Source organism: Oncorhynchus clarkii, chromosome 20, assembly GCF_045791955.1.
Source record: "Oncorhynchus clarkii lewisi isolate Uvic-CL-2024 chromosome 20, UVic_Ocla_1.0, whole genome shotgun sequence".
Lineage (NCBI taxonomy): Eukaryota > Metazoa > Chordata > Actinopteri > Salmoniformes > Salmonidae > Oncorhynchus > Oncorhynchus clarkii.
This window is the reverse complement of record NC_092166.1, coordinates 51,059,202-51,081,418: the sequence shown is the minus strand read 5'-3', so window position 1 is coordinate 51,081,418 and position 22,217 is coordinate 51,059,202. Positions and strand designations below refer to the sequence as shown.

At 43.4% G+C, this 22,217-nt stretch overlaps 1 protein-coding gene across 1 annotated transcript in view; it reads left to right on the top strand.

Annotated features, from left to right (window-relative positions):
• The window catches only part of LOC139377479 (tudor domain containing 1), an 86,128-nt gene that overhangs the window by 57,373 nt on the left and 6,538 nt on the right, over positions 1-22,217 (top strand). The window contains exons 17-25 of the mRNA XM_071120509.1: positions 1,103-1,210; positions 1,399-1,569; positions 2,976-3,386; positions 11,096-11,212; positions 11,359-11,475; positions 17,701-17,868; positions 18,206-18,556; positions 18,926-18,994; positions 19,104-19,144. Of these exons, the coding sequence (XP_070976610.1) occupies positions 1,103-1,210; positions 1,399-1,569; positions 2,976-3,386; positions 11,096-11,212; positions 11,359-11,475; positions 17,701-17,868; positions 18,206-18,556; positions 18,926-18,994; positions 19,104-19,144 (1,553 nt within the window). The remainder of the gene's footprint in view (positions 1-1,102; positions 1,211-1,398; positions 1,570-2,975; positions 3,387-11,095; positions 11,213-11,358; positions 11,476-17,700; positions 17,869-18,205; positions 18,557-18,925; positions 18,995-19,103; positions 19,145-22,217) is intronic.

The following is a 22,217-nucleotide window of genomic DNA, read 5'->3' as shown; positions in this document are numbered from 1 at the left end:
TGAGCTGCCTCCAATGTCGTTTTAGAGAATTTGGCAGTACCACCAACCGGCCTCACAACCGCAGACCATGTGTAACCACGCCGGATGTGTAGGACCTGGACTGGCTTCATCTGCGCTATAGTCTGAGATCAGCCACCAGGACAGCAGATTAAACTCTGGATTTGCACAACTGAAGAATTACTATGCAGACTGTCTCAGGGAAGCTCATCTGCTTGCTCGTCATCCTCACCAGGGTCTTGACTTCAGTTCGGCGTCGTAACTGACTTCAGTGGGAAATGCTCTCCTTCGATGACTACTGGTACGGTGGAGAAGTGTGCTCTTCACGGATATATCACGGTTTCAACTATACCGGGCAGATGGCAGACACTGTGTATGGCTTTGTGTGGGCGAGTGGTTTGCTGATTTCAACAATGTGAGTAGAGTGCCCATGGTTTCGGTGGTGTTATGGTATGGGCAGGCATAAGCTACGGACAACAGATACAATTGCATTTTATCGATGGCAATTTGAATGCACAGAGATGCCGTGACGAGGCACATTGTCGTGCCATTCATCCGCTGCCATCAACTCATGTTTCAGCATGATAATGCACAATCCCATGTCGCAAGGATCTGTACCCAATTTCCCAGTTCTTCCATGGCCTGCAATACTCACCACACGTCACCCATTGAGCATGTTGGGATGCTTTTGATAGACGTGTAGGACAGCTTGTTCGAGTTCTTGGCAATATCCAGAAACTTTGCACTGCCATTGAAAAGGAGTGGGACCACAGGCCACAATCAACAGCACTGCATGAGGCAAATGGTGGGCACACCAGATACGGACTGGTTTTCTGATCTACACCTCTACCTTTAAAAAAAAAGTTATGTGACCATTAGATGCAAATCTGTATTTCCGGTCGTGAAATCCATGTATTAGGGCCTACTGAATTTATTTCAATTTACTGATTTCCCTATATGAACACTCAGAAAAGTATTTGAAATAGTTGAATGTTAGACACGGTTAAATATGGTACACGTTATATTCACCTTTTTTATGTGTTACATTCCCTGTTTTCACTGTAATTGACATTGTTTCATCAGCAATATCTGTTTGTGTTGTAAGACCTGCAGGTTCTAGCGGAGCTGGGGGCTGAGCTGAAGCGGCACTGTGAGGCAGACATCATCCCTTTCACCCCGAGTGTGGGTGAGCCCTGCTGCGCTCTGTTCTCTGGTAAGAACAAACTACGAGATTAATCGAACGCCACTCGAACTGAATATCTATCATACTATATGGGGTAGTAAAAATATCACCAAGGACTCAAAGGCCCTCTCTCTTACTCCCACTGGTGCAGTGAATGTAGTCGGAAACTGTATATTATGGTTAATTAATACTGGTGTGTGTGTGCTCTCCCTCCACAGGTGATGGGGCATGGTACCGTGGTATGGTGCAGGGTGTGTGGGCTGGCAGTAAAGCCCGGGTGTATTTTGTGGACTATGGCAACACCAGTGATGTCGAACCAGCCCACCTCAGAGCGATCACCCCCGAGCTCCTCAAACACCACTTCCTGGCTATCCGCTGCTGGCTAGCAGGTGTGTTTGTGTGACGGTTAAAGTAGTAACTTTTCTACATTGTCAAACTTTACAGGTTTTTAATGTAATAAGTTATTACATTATCCGTGGTTTCTAATGTTATCAGGTGATTAACAACTTTTTTGATGAATGTTTTTATGTATTACTACTTTCAATTTGATGCATATACTGCTAGTTACAAACACAAACTCATGCACATCTTCCTGGAATACTTCTATATAAACACACTCGCAAGCACACATTGAAATGTGCACAATCATACACACACACCCAAAAGTAACTGAATGCTCATAAATAGAAACTCACAAGCGCACACTGAAACCGGTCTAGTGGAAAGAGATTTTTTTTTTTTTTTTAATCCAGTCTGTGCCCGGATGGGTGTCCGCTAGGAGGGGGTGGTCAAAGGTTTGAACCTCACCTGCATGTTGAGGAACCTTGTTTTACACTCCCCTGAGATAAAGATGACTTATTGAAACCATTTTGTGCTTGTACCTTGCTCGAGAGCACAACGGCAGGAGATTAAATCTAGAATTAGATACCAGCAACCCTCCACTTGCCGATTCACATCCACCAGATTTTTCCCATGAGACCCAGGATTCAAAGGCCTGCCCCTCTAACCTCAAGGCTACGTGTGCCGCCCCATAGCAAGGTAACAAGAGACACAGGTTTGACTGCTCTGAGAGATGACAACGCAGATGGACCCTATTGGTTACAACCCCCACATAGAGCAGATGCGATTTGGCACAAACGGAGTAATACATAAACATAGCTTTTGCTATGTTATTAGCTACATGTTCAGTTAAAGATAATGTTATTCATCAAGTTGTTACTCCCATGATAACGTAACAAAAACCTGTGGTAGCATAACTTATAATGTAAAGTGAAAGGTTATTACATTATCTCATGTTTTATTACGTTATCCGGTAAGTTATAACACTAACTGGTGTTATACATTAACCATTACTGTGTGTGTGAATGAATTACATTTTAATTCATGTCAAATCTCCAGTTGGCAGCCCATACCTTACTGACTTAATTGACACTAACAACCATTTCAATGATTCACGGTGATACTAAAGTGATCATTATTACTGTTCTGCGCAGTGCGGACCATGTAAATTATAAAGTTATCCAAGCAATAATAACAACTAGAGCAGTAAAAAAAGTTAATACAGTTAAGTAAATACAGAACATTTTTAACCCGGTCTTGCACAAAGAGAAGATTGTATGTACATGTTTGTGTATTTGCAGGATTTTTTGGATTTTGTTCATGATATCCTCATTCATAAAATTGTAATTGTTTTCAAACCTGCTCATACGAATATGGTGAGAAACTGTTGCAAATGTCAATGTGGAAAAACATAGCAAGTCATGACTATAAAATAGTCTTCCCCCAATCCCTGTAGGTGTTGAGCCTCTGAGCCCCCAGTGGAGTGCTGAGTCTATAGTCCGCTTCCAGGCCCTGTGTGTGGGCCAGCAGCTCCAGGCGCGTGTCCTCTTCATCACAGAGCGAGGCTACGGACTTCAACTGGACAGCAGTGGTCAAAACGTGGCCACCACACTACTCTCAGAACAGCTGGCCAAAGCCCCTGGACAGAGCCAGGCCCATGCTAAATCCATTCCCACTGTCCCTAAAATCCCCCAGCAGAAGCCTGCCATTCAGAGAGACACCACCACTAGTGTGGGACCACCCAAACCCGCAGCCGCCAATGAAAATGAGCCGCCCACTGAGAAGCAGGTCAAGAAAAACAATCAGAGCAAGGCTAGTGCTCGGCAGCCGGTGTCCATCCCATTTGGATCCGATGGAACTGCATCTGGTGAGTTAGATTTACTGTATTTTCGGTATCAAGAATAGACTGTAACCATGTTTCCATCCAACCATTTTTAAACAAGTCGGATAAAAAAAACTCATGATGAGCCTGATGGAAATAGCAAATTGTCGGTAGACTTTCTTAAATGTTGACAAAACTAAATCTGTATCGTTTGATTGAAAATGTGTCGACAAGTAGATGGAAACCTAGCTTGTGTAATAAAATAACTTTTTTGGACAACAGCACAAGATTGGCTGCAATGTCACAGTTCATCTGTCTGTCCATGTCTTGCCTTCAGATCAAACAATTCTCCATTTTATTTCAGCATGAGCTTACATGACAGTGCTGAACCAATTAATTCAGTCACATTGCCAGTGCCACACACTTTTACAAGAACAATTTATGTTTATCAAATATCTCCTGTTTGTCTTTACTCGTGCCGTCATACAATATTTGTTGCTAATAAATTCAAGCGCAACTTAGAAATATCAACTTGAATTCCAACACGCCTGCCATCAATACAAGTAAATCATGATTCAGTAAATGTGGTTTGATAAGGAGTAATTTATCATTTTTCCTGAAACATTGGTAAGGTTATGGCAAAATAAGTATGTACAGTGCCTTCACAAAGTATTAAGACCCCTAGACTTTTCCCACATTTTAAGTTGCAGCTGTATTCTAAAATTGATTAAAATATTTTTTCCCTCATCAATCCACACACAATAAATACCCTATAATGACAAGATGAAAACAGGTTTATAGACATTTTTGCAAAAAAAACAAGTTACCTTATTTGCATAATATTCAGCGGGTTTGCTATGCGACTTGCAATTGAGCTCAGGTGCATCCTGTTTCCATTGATCATCCTTGGTGTTTCTACAACTTAACTGGAGTCCACCTGTGGTAAATTCAATTGATTTGGACGTAATTTGGAAAGGCACACACCTGTCTATATAAGGTCCCACAGTTGACAGTACATGTCAGCAAAAACCAAGCCATGAGGTCAAAGGAATTATCTGTTGAGCTCAGACAGGATTGTGTCGAGGCACAGATCTGGGGATGAGTACCAAAACATTTCTGCTACATTGAAGGTCCCCAAGAACGCAGTGGCCTCCATCATTCTTAAATTGAAGATGTTTCAAACCACCAAGACAATTCCTAGAGCTGGACGCCCGGCCAAACAGAGCGATCGGGGGAAAAAACTCCCCAAATACAAGTGTGCCAAGCACAAAGGTGCTTCAACAAAGTGCTGAGTAATGAGTCTGAATACTTTTGTAAATGTGATATTTCATTTCATTTTATATATTTAATACATTTGCAAAATATTTGTCATTATGGGGTGTTGTGTGTAGATTGAGGGGGAAAAAAATATCTAATCAAATAAAAAACCAAGTAATATACACAACTGCAATATTTTATTATTACAAAGTAATTTTCTATTTGTCTACCCAATGTGGACCTGATGGAGACAATGGAATATTTTCAATGTTTTGGCAATTGAACATTCACTATTTTGGGCTTTTTTTTAAATGTAAATTATTCTAATGTCGTTATTTCATAATGCATTTCATGTTTTAAAAAATGTATTGATCGTAATCGAACCCACCTCCAAAAAGCACTAATCGCTCAGCACTAGAATCAGTATATGATTGTTTAGTGTGTTTATGTCTGAAGCTTTACCCACAGTCACAACAGCTAAATTGTTTCACCCCTGTCTGAATTGGCCTGGTCAGGTTATTCTTAAAAAATGTTTTCACACAGTCACCACAGCTAAATGGTATCTCTCCTGTAGGAGTCAGTTTGGTTCCCCTTGAGATTGAAGCTCTTTCCTCAGTCATCACAGCTAAATGGTATCTCTCCTGTAGGAGTCAGTTTGGTTCCCCTTGAGATTGAAGCTCTTTCCTCAGTCACTACAGCTAAATGGTATCTCTCCTGTAGGAGTCAGTTTGGTTCCTCTTGAGATTGAAGCTCTTTCCTCAGTCACCACAGCTAAATGGTATCTCTCCTGTAGGAGTCAGTTTGGTTCCCCTTGAGATTGAAGCTCTTTCCTCAGTCATCACAGCTAAATATTTTTGTATTTTATTTTACCAGGCAATTCAGTTAAGAACAAATTCTTATTTTCAATGACTTCCTAGGAAGAGTGGGTTGTTCAGGCCTTGTTCAGGGGCCAGAACAACAGATCTGTGGATTTGAACTTGGGGATTTGAACTTGCAACCTTTCGGTTACTAGCCCAATGCTCTAACCACTAGGCTACCCTGCCGCCCCACAGCTAAATGTATTTTCTCCTGTGTGAATCCTAATGTGCATGGGCAGATATTTTGTGTTTTAAGGTCTTGCCACAAACGGTGCAGGTGCTGGGTATCCCACTGTGACAGTCAAACATGGGCCTTCAATTTACAGACTGAATTGTTCTTTTGCAGAAGCGGCATTTGCTGGTGGGGAATGGTGTGTCGAGAGTCACATGGCTCTGCAGGTCAGCTTTCAAAGATATAACTTTTTGCCACAATCACAGCAGCTATGAGACGTGGTGCTGGATTTGGTACAGTGTTGATGGGGTTTAGATCCAATGATGAGCAGGGATCCAATTGTGGGCTTGGATCCAATGGTCTCCTTGTCTTCTGTTATTACAGTTTGTATACTGTGGTATTTTAGTAGGAGAGTGTATAAAAGTGTAGTAATCTTGAGTGTAGTCTGATGAAAAGTGTGATCTAACAGTCTGTCACTGCTTTAATTATTATTAAAACTATCAAAGTAATCAAACCCAACTATTTGACTAAATTTAACTTTGACTATAATTACCTGCTTTGCTGAAACATTTGAATCTTCTTCCACTACCACCAACATACTTTTAAAGAGTTAAATCAAGCCTTACATTTGATTTAATTTAAAGTTACCACCTAGTTATTATTCTTTAGCATGCAGTTCTCTGCTGCCAATGACTGGAACGAATTGCAAATACCGCTGAAGTTGGAGACTTTTATTTCCCTCACCAACTTTAAACATCAGCTATCTGAGCAGCTAACCGATTGCTGCAGCTGTACATAGTCCATCGGTAAATAGCCCACCCAATCTACCTACCTCATCCCCATATGGTTTTTATTTACTTTTCTGCTCTTTTGCACACCAGTATCACTACTTGTACATCACCATCTGCTCATCTATCACTCCAGTGTTAATCTGCTAAATTGTAATTATTTCGCTACTATGGCCTATTTATTGCCTTACCAACTCATGCCATTTGCACACACTGTATATAGACTTAGTTTTTTTATCTACTGTGTTAGACTGTACACTTGTTTATTCCATGTAACTCTGTTGTTTTTGTCGCACTGCTTGGCTTTACCTTAGCCAGGTCGCAATTGTAAATGAGAACTTGTTGTTAACTGGCCTACCTGGTTAAATAAAGGTGAAATAAAAAAAATAACAATAGAAGAGTCAAACTTTTTAAACTTCTTCCACTACCCCAAAAAAGTACTTTATAAAGCTAAAGCAAGCTCCACAACTTTACTTCATTTGAATCTATACTGAACAAAAATATAAACGCAACATGTACGGTGTTGGTCCCATGTTTCATGAGCTGAAATAAAAGATTCCAGAAATGTTCCTTACACACAAAAAGTGTATTTACATCCCTGTTAGTAAGCATTTCTCCTTTGCCAAGATACTCCATCCACCTGACAGGTGTGGCATATCAAGAAGCTGATTAAACAGCATGATCATTACACAGGTGCACCTTGTGCTGGGGACAGTAAGTAAAAGGACACTTTATGATGTGCAATTTTGCCACAAAACACAATGCCACAGGTGTCTCAAGTTTTGAGGGAGCAAGCAATTGTCAAGCTGACTGCAGGAATGTCCAGAGCTGTTGCGAGAGCATTTAATGTTGCATTGTTTTAAAGAATTTAATAGTACGTCCAACTGGCCTCCCAACCGCAGACCACGTGTAACCACGCCAGCCCAGGACCTCCATATCCGGCTTCTTCACCAGCAATGAACCCTGTCCTAAGTTCCATCACCTGCACTCACTAGTGGTTAGAGCGTTGGACTAGAACCGGAAGGTTGCAAGTTCAAACCCCCAAGATCTGTCGTTCTGCCCCTGAACAGCCAGTTAAGTTAACCCACTGTTCCTAGGCAGTCATTGAAAATAAAAATGAGTTCTTAACTGAAATAAAGGTAAAATAAAAAAATAAACTGGGACAGTTGTTTCTGATTGTGACAGTGTAGACAAGATGGCAGCAAGACAATGCCAATTCATACTTACTGACATAATGAAAAAAATCCTACAAAGGTCCTACCACCATAAATGGAGAGTTGAAATGGAAATACCTCTGAATACCAATAGACCACAAACTCACCACAGTAACAAAGAAATCCCAGCAGCGACTGTCAGTCATCAAATGTCTGTATAACATTTACATCAAACCTTAACTCCTTTTGTTAGCTACTTTATCAAGTATCTGACTCCCTACGCGCATATTGAAGCTATTGCTAGTACAACATTGTCAGTCTCACAGGATTACAAACTGCATGAAAAATAATCTGACACCCAGTTCCATCCCTTTAAAATATCACTTATCAGGTTGTCGGTACAGGACAGTAAAATGCCATCATTCAGTAGGACATTTAATTGATTCTGGAATTTAACATACATTTCCATGTGACTTCCTAATTTTAATGTCTGTGCACATTAGGTCTGTCCTTGACCAATTGATTGGTGAACATTTTTAAATTTGTATTTTTTCATATAGTGTGTTTTAATAAAAATCAACTATATGCATTGAACTTACGGTTTGATGAAATAAGACCAATGCCTCAAGGGCGCCAGAGATCTAGATAACCAGAATATTTGTTTTATTTTACCTGATCCAACTATTCTCCCGCTCATGCTGGCTTTCGCAGATTCCGCCATTACTTTCATTAAGTTGCCGGTAAGAGTCTGCAACTTTTCTCAAGTGGAATGTTAATTTATCTTACCATATCTACCGAAATGATTTGTGTGCCAGTTCTGATTTTCATAGGCACATTTTCATGAAACCACCGTCTTCATATCTCAACCATTGTCATGTGGTTAATCAAAATTCTATCCCAATCTAAATAAAAAATTGTACAAACCTAAAAAGTAACTTCCATTGCCAACTATGTAATAGCCTACATATAGCCCATTTTTAAAAAAATATATATTTATCCTATAAATCACATTGGCTACACATGGGCCTGTCTGCAACAAACTTGAAACCTTGTATCAACTATTAACTTGGGTACGGCCAGACACGCACGCCTCCAACTCAATCATCAAGTTTGCGGACGACACAACAGTGGTAGGCTTGATTACCAACAACGACGAGACGGCCTACAGGGAGGAGGTGAGGGCCCTCGGAGTGTGGTGTCAGGGAAATAACCTCACACTCAACATCAACAAAACTAAGGAGATGATTGTGGACTTCAGGAAACAGCAGAGGGAACACCCCCTATCCACATCGATGGAACAGTAGTGGAAAGGGTAGTAAGTTTTGAGTTCCTCGGCGTACACATCACAGACAAACTGAATTGGTCCACCCACACAGACAGCATCGTGAAGAAGGCGCAGCAGCGCCTCTTCAACCTCAGGAGGCTGAAGAAATTCGGCTTGTCACCAAAAGCACTCACAAACTTCTACAGATACACAATCGAGAGCATCCTGTCGGGCTGTATCACCGCCTGGTACGGCAACTGCTCCGCCCACAACCGTAAGGCTCTCCAGAGGGTAGTGAGGTCTGCACAAAGCATCACCGGGGGCAAACTACCTGCCCTCCAGGACACCTACACCACCCGATGTCACAGGAAGGCCATAAAGATCATCAAGGACAACAACCACCCGAGCCACTGCCTGTTCACCCCGCTATCATCCAGAAGGCGAGGTCAGTACAGGTGCATCAAAGCTGGGACAGAGAGACTGAAAAACAGCTTATATCTCAAGGCCATCAGACTGTTAAACAGCCACCACTAACATTGAGTGGCTGCTGCCAACACACTGACTCAACTCCAGCCACTTTAATAATGGGAATTGATGGGAAATGATGTAAAATATATCACTAGTCACTTTAATCAATGCTACCTAATATAATGTTTACATACCCTACATTATTCATCTCATATGTCTACGTATATACTGTACTCTATATCATCTACTGCATCTTTATGTAATACATGTATCACTAGCCACTTTAAACTATGCCACTTTGTTTACATACTCATCTCATATGTATATACTGTACTCAATACCATCTACCGTATCTTGCCTATGCCGCTCTGTACCATCACTCATTCATATATCTTTATGTACATATTCTTTATCCCCTTACACTTGTGCCTATAAGGTAGTAGTTTTGGAATTGTTAGCTAGATTACTTGTTGGTTATTACTGCATTGTCGGAACTAGAAGCACAAGCATTTCGCTACACTCGCATTAACATCTGCTAACCATGTGTATGTGACAAATAAAATTAGATTTTGATTTGAGCCAGGACAGACACAGTTGTAGGCTATTTGTGCTAGGGATAAGAAGCCATGCCTAACTTGGGCAGGAGCGCACCGGAGCTTTATAATGCTTTAGCTCTTGTTCCTCTTAGAATATTAACTGAAAACTTTGTGGCACTCCTGAACCTAAATATAGACCGTACCAGCACCCAAAATGAGTACCGGAACCTATTTCAGTCCATGTCCAGCACTGATAAGAAGTAATCAGGTAGACCTATTTTGTCATTTCCACTTGATATCTTTCCCATTTCACGCTGAGTGGTTATCGAAAGGGAGAGGGCTGGGAAGATTTTTTAAATACACTATCGGTCAAAAGATTTAGAACACATTCAAGGGTTTTTCATTCTTTTTACTGTTTTCTACATTGTAGAATAATAGTGAAGACATCAAAACTATGAAATAATGTAGTAATCCAAAAAGTGTTAAAATGAATCAAAATATATTTTACATTTGAAATTCTTCAAAGTAACCACCCATTGCCTCGTGACAGCTTTGCACACTCTTGGCATTCTCTCAACCAGCTTCACCTGGAATGCTTTTCCAACAATCATGATGGAGTTCCCACATATGCACATTGTCGAAAGAGAGCAGTCTGGATAGAGAGAATTACATTGTGCATCTGGGCGCATGGTTAAGCCGACGTCTGCGTTGTCCATGCAGCATCTACGGTGATACGGCCTCAGCGGAAGTCAGGGCATTCATATTTCTTGAGCTTCGTGGAGCAGTGCAGAGCTGTTGGCAAGGAAGTAAGTTTGTTTTCTACAGGATGTACCACCCTCACCTACCATCAACCAATCATGTCAATCCGGCGTTACACAGAGCCTTACCCATTGCTACAAAATTTGGGAAGTGAATTGCGATGCGGTACTGCGATTGATTTGTCCCGTGCATGTCTCTGGAGGCTCTGCAATTGTGTCACATATGGAGCCTTCGGCCACAATTTTCCATCAAGCATAAATTGGATTTTAGTCTAGGCCTCCGCTATGGATTAGTTTACATATTTTTGTGTCTGGTCGACCAACAACCAAACAATTGACCAGTCGACTAATTGGGGTCAGCCCTAATGCATATGTGTGGGGTGGAGGGGTGACTTGTGAGCTATGGAAATAATTGTATTTAAGGACATCAGTCAAGGAAACCATTAGTCAATCAATGCTAACGCTAGTAATGCTAATCAGATGAACGATATCTACCTCAGCAGACAAATTCCCTCTGGACTGGAGAACGGTGGAGCTGCCTCGCAATGAGACCTTCCAGCCTTGCATAGCAGCCGTTGTCAGCCCCAGTCTATTCTACCTTTTCAACCCCAGCCATGGTGAGGACTCTTTCTCTCACTTCTCTCGTTCTTTGTGTCTACAGAAATCCATGTCAATTCTTACAGGTGTACAATTACACCAGACTCACCCACAAATGTTCTGTGTATACGGTATGAACACTAATTTATGTATGTGTGTGGTCTAGTGTATGTGGAGAGACTGCAGAGTGTGATGATGGACTTGGCTGTATACTGCACCACCAAGGCCTTGCCTAGTCGGTGCAAACCCATTCCAGGAGCTGCATGCTGTGCCCAGTTTTCAGGTGAGGAGTCGTCACCCCCCCCCCCCCCCACACACACACACACACACACACATACTTTCATCACCTTGTGGACAGGACTTTGCGCACACACACACATGCACTCTCACTGCTAAAATACACACCCATTCAGTGCCTCACACAATGCATACACATGCAGTGCTTCAACAACAATCAGATATTTCCCATTTCAAGGGCACTATAAAATAACCTCATTAACTCAATAGCACTAATTTTTTTAAACGTTAGGTGAAATCTAATCGTAAAGTGAACGGACTGCCATTTTTTCACGCTGCTCAGGATTTGGCAATATGGCCGTCTATTCACTTTATGATCAGATTTGACCTAACGTTTCAACGCCACGATGTCTTAATCCCAGACAAACTAAACAACTTCTTTGCTCGCTTTGAGAACAATACAGTGCTTCCGACAGGGCCCGCTACAAAACCTGCAGGCTCTCCTTCATTGCAGCCAATGTGAGTAAAGCATTTAAACGTGTTAACCCTCGCAAGGCTGCCGGCCCAGACGGCATCCCTAGCTGCGTCCTCAGAGCATGCGCAGACCAGCTGGCTGGTGTGTTTACTGACATATTCAATCAATCCCTATCCCATTCTGCTGTTTCCACATGCTTCAAGATGGCCACCATCGTTCCTGTTCCCAAGAAAGCTAAGGTAAATGAGCTAAACAACTATCGCCCCGTAGCACTCACTTCCGTCATCATGAAGTGCTTTGAGAGCACTAGTTAAGGATCAGCATTTAACACCATAGTTCCCTCCAAACTCGTCATTAAGCTCAAGACCCTGGGTCCTGGACTTTCTGAGGGGACGCCCCCAGGTGGTGAGGGTAGGAAACATCTCCACCCCGCTGATCCTCAACACTGGGGCCCCACAAGGGTGCGTTCTCAGCCCTCTCCTGTACTCCCTGTTCACCCATGACTGCGTGGCCATGCACGCCTCCAACTCAATCATCAAGTTTGCAGACGACACTACAGTTGTAGGCTTGATTACCAACAACGACGAGACGGCCTACAGGGAAGAGGTGAGGGCCCTCGCAGTGTGGTGTCAGGAAAATAACTTCACACTCAACATCAACAAAACAAAGGAGATGATTGTAGATTTCAGGAAACAGCAGAGGGAGCACCCCCCTATCCACATCGACAGGACAGTAGTGGAGAAGGTGGAAAGACCACATCACGGACCAACTAAAATGGTCCACTCACACAGACAGGGTGGCGAAGAAGGCGCAACAGTGTCTCTTCAACCTCAGGAGGCTGAACAAGTTTGGCTTGTCATCAAAAACACTCAAACGTTTACAGCTGCACAATCGAGAGTATCCTGTCGGGCTGTATCAACGCCTGGTACGGCAACCGCTTCGCCCACAACCGTAAGGCTCTCCAGAGGGTAGTGAGGTCTGCACAACGCTTCACCTGGGGCAAACTACCTGCCCTCCAGGACACCTACAGCACCCGATTTCACAGGAAGGCCAAAATGAACATCAAGGACAACAACCCCCCGAACCACTGCCTGTTCACCCTGTTATCATCCAGAAGGCGAGGTCAGTACAGGTGCAGCAAAGCAGGGACCGAGAGACTGAAAAACAGCTTTTACCTCAAGGCCATCAGACTGTTAAATAGCCATTACTAGCACATTAGAGGCTGCTGCCTATAAGCATAGACTTGAAATCACTGACCACTTTAAGGAATGGAACACTAGTCACTTTAATGATGTTTACGTATCTGGCATTACTCATCATGTATTTACTGTATTCTATACTATTCTACGGTATCTTAGTCCGTTCCGCTCTGACATCACTCGTCCATATGTGTACAGTCTTAATTCATTCCTACTTAGATTTGTGTGTATTGGGTATATGTTGTGTAATTTGTTAGATATTGCTGCACTGTCGGCGCTAGAAGCACAAGCATTTCACTGCAATAACATCTGCTTATCACGTGTATGTGACCAATAAAATTTGATTTGATTTGCCTTGACAGCTTTGCAAACCCGACCTCAACCATCTTCATGAGGAATGCTTTTCCAACAGTCTTGAAGGATTTCCCACATGCTGAATACTTGTTGGCTGCTTTTCCTTCACTCTGCAGTCCAACTCATCCCAAACCAGGTTGGGTATTGTGGTGGCCAGGTCATCTGATGCAGCACTCCATCACTCTCCTTCTTGGCCAAATAGCCCTTACACGATCTGGAGGTGTGTTGGGTCATTGTCCTTTTGAAAAATAAATGATAGTCCCACTAAGCACAAACCAGATGGGATGGCATATCGCTGCAGAATGCTGTGGTAGCCATGCTGGTTAAGTGTTCTTTGAATTCTATATACACTGCTCAAAAAAATAAAGAGAACACTTAAACAACACAATGTAACTCCAGGTCAATCACACTTCTGTGAAATCAAACTGTCCACTTAAAAAGCAACGCTGATTGACAATAAATTCCACATGCTGTTGTGCAAATGGAATAGACAACAGGTGGAAATTATAGGCAATTAGCAAGACACCCCCAATAAAGAGGAGTGGTTCTGCAGGTGGTGACCACAGACCACTTCTCAGTTCCTATGCTTTCCTGGCTGATGTTTTGGTCACTTTTGAATGCCAGCGGTGCTTTCACTCTAGTGGTAGCATGAGACGGCGTCTACAACCCACACAAGTGGCTCAGGTAGTGCAGCTCATCCAGGATTGCACATCAATGCGAGCTGTGGCAAGAAGGTTTGCTGTGTCTGTCAGCGTAGTGTCCAGAGCATGGAGGCGCTACCAGGAGACAGGCCAGTACATCAGGAGACGTGGAGGAGGCCGTAGGAGGGCAACAACCCAGCAGCAGGACCGCTACCTCCACCTTTGTGCAAGGAGAAGCAGGAGGAGCACTGCCAGAGCCCTGCAAAATGACCTCCAGCAGGCCACAAATGTGCATGTGTCTGCTCAAACGGTCAGAAACAGACTCCATGAGGGTGGTATGACGTCCACAGGTGGGGGTTGTGCTTAAAGCCCAACACCGTGCAGGACGTTTGGCATTTGCCAGAGAACACTAAGATTGGCAAATTCGCCACTGGCGTCCTGTGCTCTTCACAGATTAAAGCAGGTTCACACTGAGCACATGTGACAGACGTGACAGTCTGGAGACGCAGTGGAGAACGTTCTGCTGCCTGCAACATCCTCCAGCATGACCGGTTTGGCGGTGGGTCAGTCATGGTGTGGGGTGGCATTTCTTTGGGGGGCCGCACAGCCCTCCATGTGCTCGCCAGAGGTAGCCATTAGGTACCGAGATGAGATCCTCAGACCCCTTGTGAGACCATATGCTGGTGCGGTTGGCCCTGGTTTCCTCCTAATGCAAGACAATGCCAGACCTCATGTGGCTGGAGTGTGTCAGCAGTTCCTGCAAGAGGAAGGCATTGATGCTATGGACTGGGCCCGCCTGTTCCCCAGACCTGAATCCAATTGAGCACATCTGGGACATCATGTCTCGCTCCATCCACCAACAGACTGTCCAGGAGTTGGCGGATGCTTTAGTCCAGGTCTGGGAAGAGATCCCTCAGGAGACCATCCGTCACCTCATCAGATGCATGCCCAGGCATTGTAGGCAGGTCATACAGGCACGTGGAGGCCACACACGCTACTGAGCCTCATTTTGACTTGTTTTAAGGACATTACATCAAAGTTGGATCAGCCTGTAGTGTGGTTTTCCACTTTAATTTTGAGTGTGACTCCAAATCCAGACCTCCATGGGTTGATGATAAATTTGATTTCCATTGATCATTTTGGGGATTTTCTTGTCAGCACATTACACTATGTAAAGAAAAAAGTATTTAATAAGTATTCATTCAGATCTAGGATGTGTTATTTTAGTGTTCCCTTTATTTTTTTGAGCAGTGTATATCAGACACCGTCACCAGCTAAGCACCCACACACCATAACACCACAGAGATCATCCATTCTCCTACTCTGCGTCTCACAATGACACCACGGTTGGTACCAAAAATCTCACATTTGGACTCCAGATCAAAGGACAGATTTCCACCGGTCTGTCCATTGCTCGTGTTTCTTGGTCCAAGCAAGTCTCCTTTTCTTGGTGTCCTTTAGTAGTGGTTTCTTTGCAGCAATTCGAACATAAAGGCCTGATTCACGCGATCTCCTCTGAACAGTTGATGTGCTGTTACTTGAACTCTGAAGCATTTATTTGGCTTGCAATCTGAGCTGCAGTTAACTCTAATGAACTTATCCTCTGCAGCAGAGGTAACTCTGGGTCTTCCATTCCTGTGGCTGTCCTCATGAGAGCCAGTTTCATCATAGTGCTTAATGTTGTTTTGCAACTGCACTTGATGGAACTTACAAAGTTGAAAATGTACAAACTTGAAATGTTCCGGATTGACTGACCATGTCTTAAAGTAATGATGGACTGTCGTTTCGCTTTGCTTGCTTGAGCTGTTCCTTGCCATAATATTTATTTATTTATTTATTTATTTCACCTTTATTTAACCAGGTAGGCAAGTTGAGAACAAGTTCTCATTTACAATTGCGACCTGGCCAAGATAAATATGGACTTTGCCAAATAGGGCTACCTTCGGTATACCAGCCCTACCTTGTCACACACAACTGGCTCAAACGCATTAAGAAGGAAAGAAATTAAGAAATTAACTTTTAACAATGCATTCAAGGTGACTACCTCATGAAGCTGGTTGGGAGATGGCCAAGAGTGTGCAAAGCTGTAAAGGGTGACTACTTTGAAGAATATCAAATATATTTTGGTTACTACATGATTCCATATGTGTTATTTCATAGTTTTGATGTCTTCACTATTATTCTACAATGTAGAAAATAGTTTAAAAAAAAACCAAAAAAAAGAATAACCCTTGAATGAGTAAGTGTGTCCACTGTAAGTATTCACACCCCTGAGTGTATGTTAGAATCACTTTTGGCAGTGATTATAGCGGTAGGTTTTTCTGGGTTTCTAAGAGCTTTGCACGCCTGGATTGTACAATATTAGCATATTATTCCTTGTAAAATTCTGCAAGCTCTGTCAAGTTGGTTGTTGATCATTGCTAGACAGCCCTTTAAGTGTTGCTGTAGATTTTCATGCCGATTTAAGTCAACTGTAACTGGGCCTCTCAGGAACATTCAATCTTGTCTTGGTCAGCAATTCTTGCGTATGTTTGGCCTTATGTTTTAGGTTTTTGTCCTGATGAAAGGTTCATTTCTGGTCATGGAACATGGGACCATCACTTTACATGTTGCATTTATATTTTTTGTTCAGTATATAAACACATGTAAAGTAGGGATGCACGATATATCGGTGAACATATCGAGAATCGTCCGATATTAGCTCAAAATGCCAACATCGGTATCGGCTGATGTCTAGTTTAATGCTGATTTTTAAAAACCGATGTTAAAGCTACCGTGCATACCTATTTAACGTAGGTACATGACATAAGGACGCCACGTAAAATTTTGCGCTACACGTGCAACACAGCATTCCTAACCTAGCCCACAATGTCTGTTGTGTGGATCGAGCAGTCAACAAGTCGAGCAGTCATTTGTAAGAGGAAGACAATTTCAGCGAAACAACTCAAAGGCGAAATCCATTAAAGCCAAGATAATGGAATTTATTGCCCTTGACAATCAACCGTTCTCTGTCGTGAATGATGTTGGCTTTCGCCGACTGGTCGAGCACCGTTATACACTACCAAGTGCGCTATTTTTCAGATGTTGCCCTACCGGGGTTACACAATAATAGCGTCACTGTGCAAAAAAAGTCTGCAAACAAGCAAACCCTGGCCACGAACGATGTGTTTACAATACCGCGTTTGTAATAAAGCATCATTTGTTGGACTTCTGGGGTAGCTAGCTTTTAGCTCGGTACCTAGCTAGCACCAATACAACCAGCCTGAAAACAATGGCCATTAGTGTGTGGAAGTACTGACCTGATTGTATGAAATATGGACTATCCATTCCTTTTGACTATAGCCACATGAACATGGATGAAATCGAATATGAATTCATTCTCTTTTTGTCCTTCAAAAGTTGTTCAAGTCAACTATTTTTGGATGAGCTGCATACGGTACAAAGGCAAACATATTGTGAGTTTTTTTATGGACAGTCATCTCTTGTCCATCACCTGTCAACAGATGGCTCAATCCCTAATTTTTGTACACAATCTCAGTGGCGCTGTACATGTAGACCACATTCCTCTAGATGAGGAGAGCTAATGTTGTTTCACCCCGCAGGTGATAAGAATTGGTACAGAGCCGTGTTCCTGGAGACCACAGAGACTGAGGCCAGTGTTATCTATGCTGACTACGGCAACTCCGAGAAGCTCCCCTTCGCCAGCATTCTGCCCATCCCCACAAAGTTCCTGGAGCTCCCTTTCCAGATTGCCCGCTGTGCCCTCACAGGTAAGAGGGGCCACACAAGGCAGAAGTCAACTGCACAGTCTGAAGTTAACGCCTAGCCCTGTAGCTGTGATCTTGTCCCGTTGTGTCTGTCTGGGCCTGTAGGAGCACTTTGAGATGTGATCTATGTCTGTGTGACTGGTCTGTCTAGTTTCTGTGGCACTCATTTTCTGTAGATAAAGAGGGGTATGATCTATGACTTGTGTCTTCCTGTCAACTGCCTGTGTGACTGATTCGTCATGTTTCTGAGTCTTCATCCCTGTATTTAACAAGTGCTCTGAGATGATACCTGTCAGTCTGTGTCATGTTGTCTGTCTGTTTGGCCCTGGCCCTGCTGTAGGTAAGGAGCATTTTCCGTCAGTGTGGCCCGTAGAGGTCCTGGAGCTTTTCAGTGCCCTGCTGAGTGACGGCGTGCTGGCCTCTGTCCAGGACTTCGATGGCAACTCCAACCTGCTGTCAGTCACCCTGCAAATAGAGCGAGGCGGGGGCCACCTCAACACTATGATCCTAGAGGGGCTGCAGAGCACACAAACTGGCATCGCCAAGACCCGCAGACAGGAGCCAGGCCAGACCAAGACCCCCATCATCGCCACAGCTCCAGTCACGCCGGCCACAGCTCCAGTCACGCCGGCCACAGCTCCAGTCACTCCGGCCACAGCTCCAGTCACGCCGGCCACAGCTCCAGTAACTGGTGTGTCAGTTCAGATATCCGTGTTCTTATGGTACTAATAGACAGTATCAAAGGGATATTGTAGTGTGTGGCAGGGAGCCTAGAGGTTAGAAAGGCCTACAACTGGACGGTTTCCAGTTCGAATCCCATGTGTGACAGGAAAATCTGGTGCTATTCTAGGTATCATAGATGGCATTTCCTGCTGTTGTGCTCTTCAGCAAGGCACTTAACCCCTAGACTGCTCCAGGATCACCACACTGTGGCGATGTCTTGGGCAATGTAACCATTTGTTTTGTTTTTTGCATCTTGCTCATTGTGTTTGTAGTATCTTCTAATTAAATATTGCACATTAAACCTTTTAGATGAGCTGTAAATCTTATGTATTTTCAGATTATGCTGCCCCGACGAATATTGAACCCAAGGAACCACAGAGCCTAATTTGCTCAAAAAGTGTGAATGGTATGTCCAAATGACTCATCAGATACTGCTTACTTGATCACTTTGACACATTATTGGCACATTTTACCTAGCTGTTGGTTAAGCACTGACTCCAGTATTTGTTCTCCAGATTATGCCTCTCCATGCTGCTGCCGGGACTTGGTGCAAAAGGTGAAACACATTTTTCTACTATTGCTACTAACATATTCAGGTGGTGGCACCAGGCCATGATTTGGTCACACAGTAATTGTTACTTTGTCACGCAGTAGAAAAAATTACTTATAAAGAAATTCACAGTGCTAATGAGATTATATGATTCAAGTAAATAAATACATTGTTTAATCTGACACATCCAAGAAAGATTGTTGCTATATTTTACTCTCAAATTAGGGCTCCAGAATTTGATTTATTTTGTTCAATCAAATCAAAGTTTATTGGTCGTGTACACAAATTTGCAGGTACATTGAAATGAGTGTTTCTAGAACCAACAGTGCAATAAAATAAACACACACACAGTCTTCCCAAAAATTAAGAAATTAGGAAATATCAGAACGAGCAATGTCAGAGACCTTGACTTTTTCCACATTTTGTTATTATTCTAAACTGTATTAAATGGGGGGGGGGAAATGAAAATGACCATCTTACATGAAATTACCAGCTGTGGAATGGCACTACTGGCTGTTGAGGTGAGAGAGGTCCCACAGTTGACGGTGCATGTCAAAGCAAAAACCAAGCCATGAGGTTAAAGGAATTGTTCGCAGAGCTACAAGACAGGATTGTGTCGTGGAACAGATCTGGGGAAGGGTACCAAAACATTTCTGCAGCATTGAAGGTCCCCAAGAACACAGTGGCCTCCATTCTTACATGGAATAAGTTTGGAACCACCAAGTCTCTTCCTGCAAGAATTTCGCTTTGTCATTGTGGGGTATTATTTGTGTGTGTAGATTGAGGCCTTTAAAAAAATGTTTAAATCCATTTTAGAATAAGGCTGTAATGTAACAAAATGTGGAAAAGGGGAAGGAGTCTGAATACTTTCCAAATGCACTGTACAGTCGTGGCCAAACGTGTGAAAATAAATATTTGTGTTATTCTCAACAAAGTCTGCTGCCTCAGTATGTACGCGGGTGATCCAAGATGGCGTAGCAGTAGGACGTGTTGTCGTGTCGTGTCCCTTGTATATATCGTTTGTTTTCGTTTTTTTTCTTCGCATATCTTTAAAACATTTTGCTGAACCTCAACTTCTTCTAAATACTCTCCTGCAACCCGCCTCACCCAACGTAGCTATTTTTCCTAAAGTATTTATATTTACTTCGGATCTGGAACCCCTCAACTGAAGCTAGCCAACTAACTACCAGCTTCAGCAAAACATTGCTAGCGGTCTTCAGCTAACCTTTAGCTCGGAAAGCTCTCGCCAGTTCGAACAACGCGACTCTAACCAGAGCATAACGGACTTATTTATTTTATTATTTTTATTTCTCATCCCCGGATTCCCACCGCAAACGGAACATTTTGAGCTCCTGGGCTACAATATCCGGACCCACGACCGGTCCATCGATGTCACCGCATGAAGAGGAATAAACAGACTCCCCCCATCGCGACGTCCCCAAAGGCTAACTCTCTAGCCCTTGCTATCTCCTTGCTTGCAAATTCGGCCTGCTAACTGCTAGCTTGTTTAGCCCGGTCCGCTAACTGCTACCGTGTTTAGCACCGTCTACTAACTGTTAGCTTGCTAGCACAGGCCTGCTAACCGTCTGAATCGCCGCGTCCCAAACACTCACTGAACCCATATTTACTTTCTATCCCTTTTCGATTTTTAATTTGTTTATACCTTCCGGTAACCTGCCTCACCCAATGTGATACGGAACCGCTATTATCTTTACATTTTTAGAACACACTCAATAACCTCCAGAAGCTAACCAGCTAACTGGCTACAAGCTATTTAGTCGTTGTTAGTTTTCTAACCTGGATAACACTCGCCAGTCCAGCTTCCCTGCCCCATCCACCGCTGCCCCCTGGACACTGATCACTTGGCTACATAGCTGATGCATGCTGGACTGTCCATTAATCACGGTAATCCATTCTGCTTGTTTATGTTTTATCTGTCGGCCCCAGCCGCACTTAGGCTCTGTGTGTAGTTAATCCGACCCTCTCTGCCTAATCAATCGCCATTCTACCTGCTGTTGTTGTGCTAGCTGATTAGCTGTTGTTGTCTCACCTACTGTTTTAGCTAGCTCTCCCAATTCAACACCTGTGATTACTGTATGCCTCGCTGTATGTCTCTCTCAAATGTCAATATGCCCTGTATACTGTTGTGCAGGTTAGTTATCATTGTTTTAGTTTACAATGGAGCCCCTAGTTCCACTCTTTATACCCCTGATACCTCCTTTGTCCCACCCCCCACACATGCGGTGACCTCACCCATTACAACCAGCATGTCCAGAGATGATACAACCTCTCTCATCATCACCCAGTGCCTGGGCTTACCTCCGCTGTACCCGCACCCCACCATACCCCTGTTTGCGCATTATGCCCTGAATATATTCTACCATGCCCAGAAACCTGCTCCTCTTATTCTCTGTCCCCAACGCCCTAGGCGACCAGTTTTGATAGCCTTCAGCCGCACCCTCATACTACTCCTTCTCTGTTCCGCGGGTGATGTGGAGGTAAACCCAGGCCCTGCATGTCCCCAGGCACCCTCATTTGTTGACTTCTGTGATCGAAAAAGCCTTGGTTTCATGCATGTCAACACCAGAAGCCTTCTCCCTAAGTTTGTCTTACTCACTGCTCTAGCACACTCTGCTAACCCTGATGTCCTTGCCGTGTCTGAATCCTGGCTCAGGAAGGCCACCAAAAATTCTGAGATTTCCATACCCAACTATAACATTTTCCGTCAAGATAGAACTGCCAAAGGGGGAGGAGTTGCAGTCTACTGCAGAGATAGCCTGCAAAGTAATGTCATACTTTCCAGGTCCATACCCAAACAGTTCGAACTACTAATTTTGAAAATTACTCTCTCCAGAAATAAGTCTCTCACTGTTGCCGCCTGCTACCGAGCCCCCTCAGCTCCCAGCTGTGCCCTGGACACCATTTGTGAATTGATCGCCCCCCATCTAGCTTCAGAGTTTGTTCTGTTAGGTGACCTAAACTGGGATATGCTTAACACCCCGGCAGTCCTACAATCTAAGCTAGATGCCCTCAATCTCACTCAAATCATCAAGGAACCCACCAGGTACAACCCTAACTC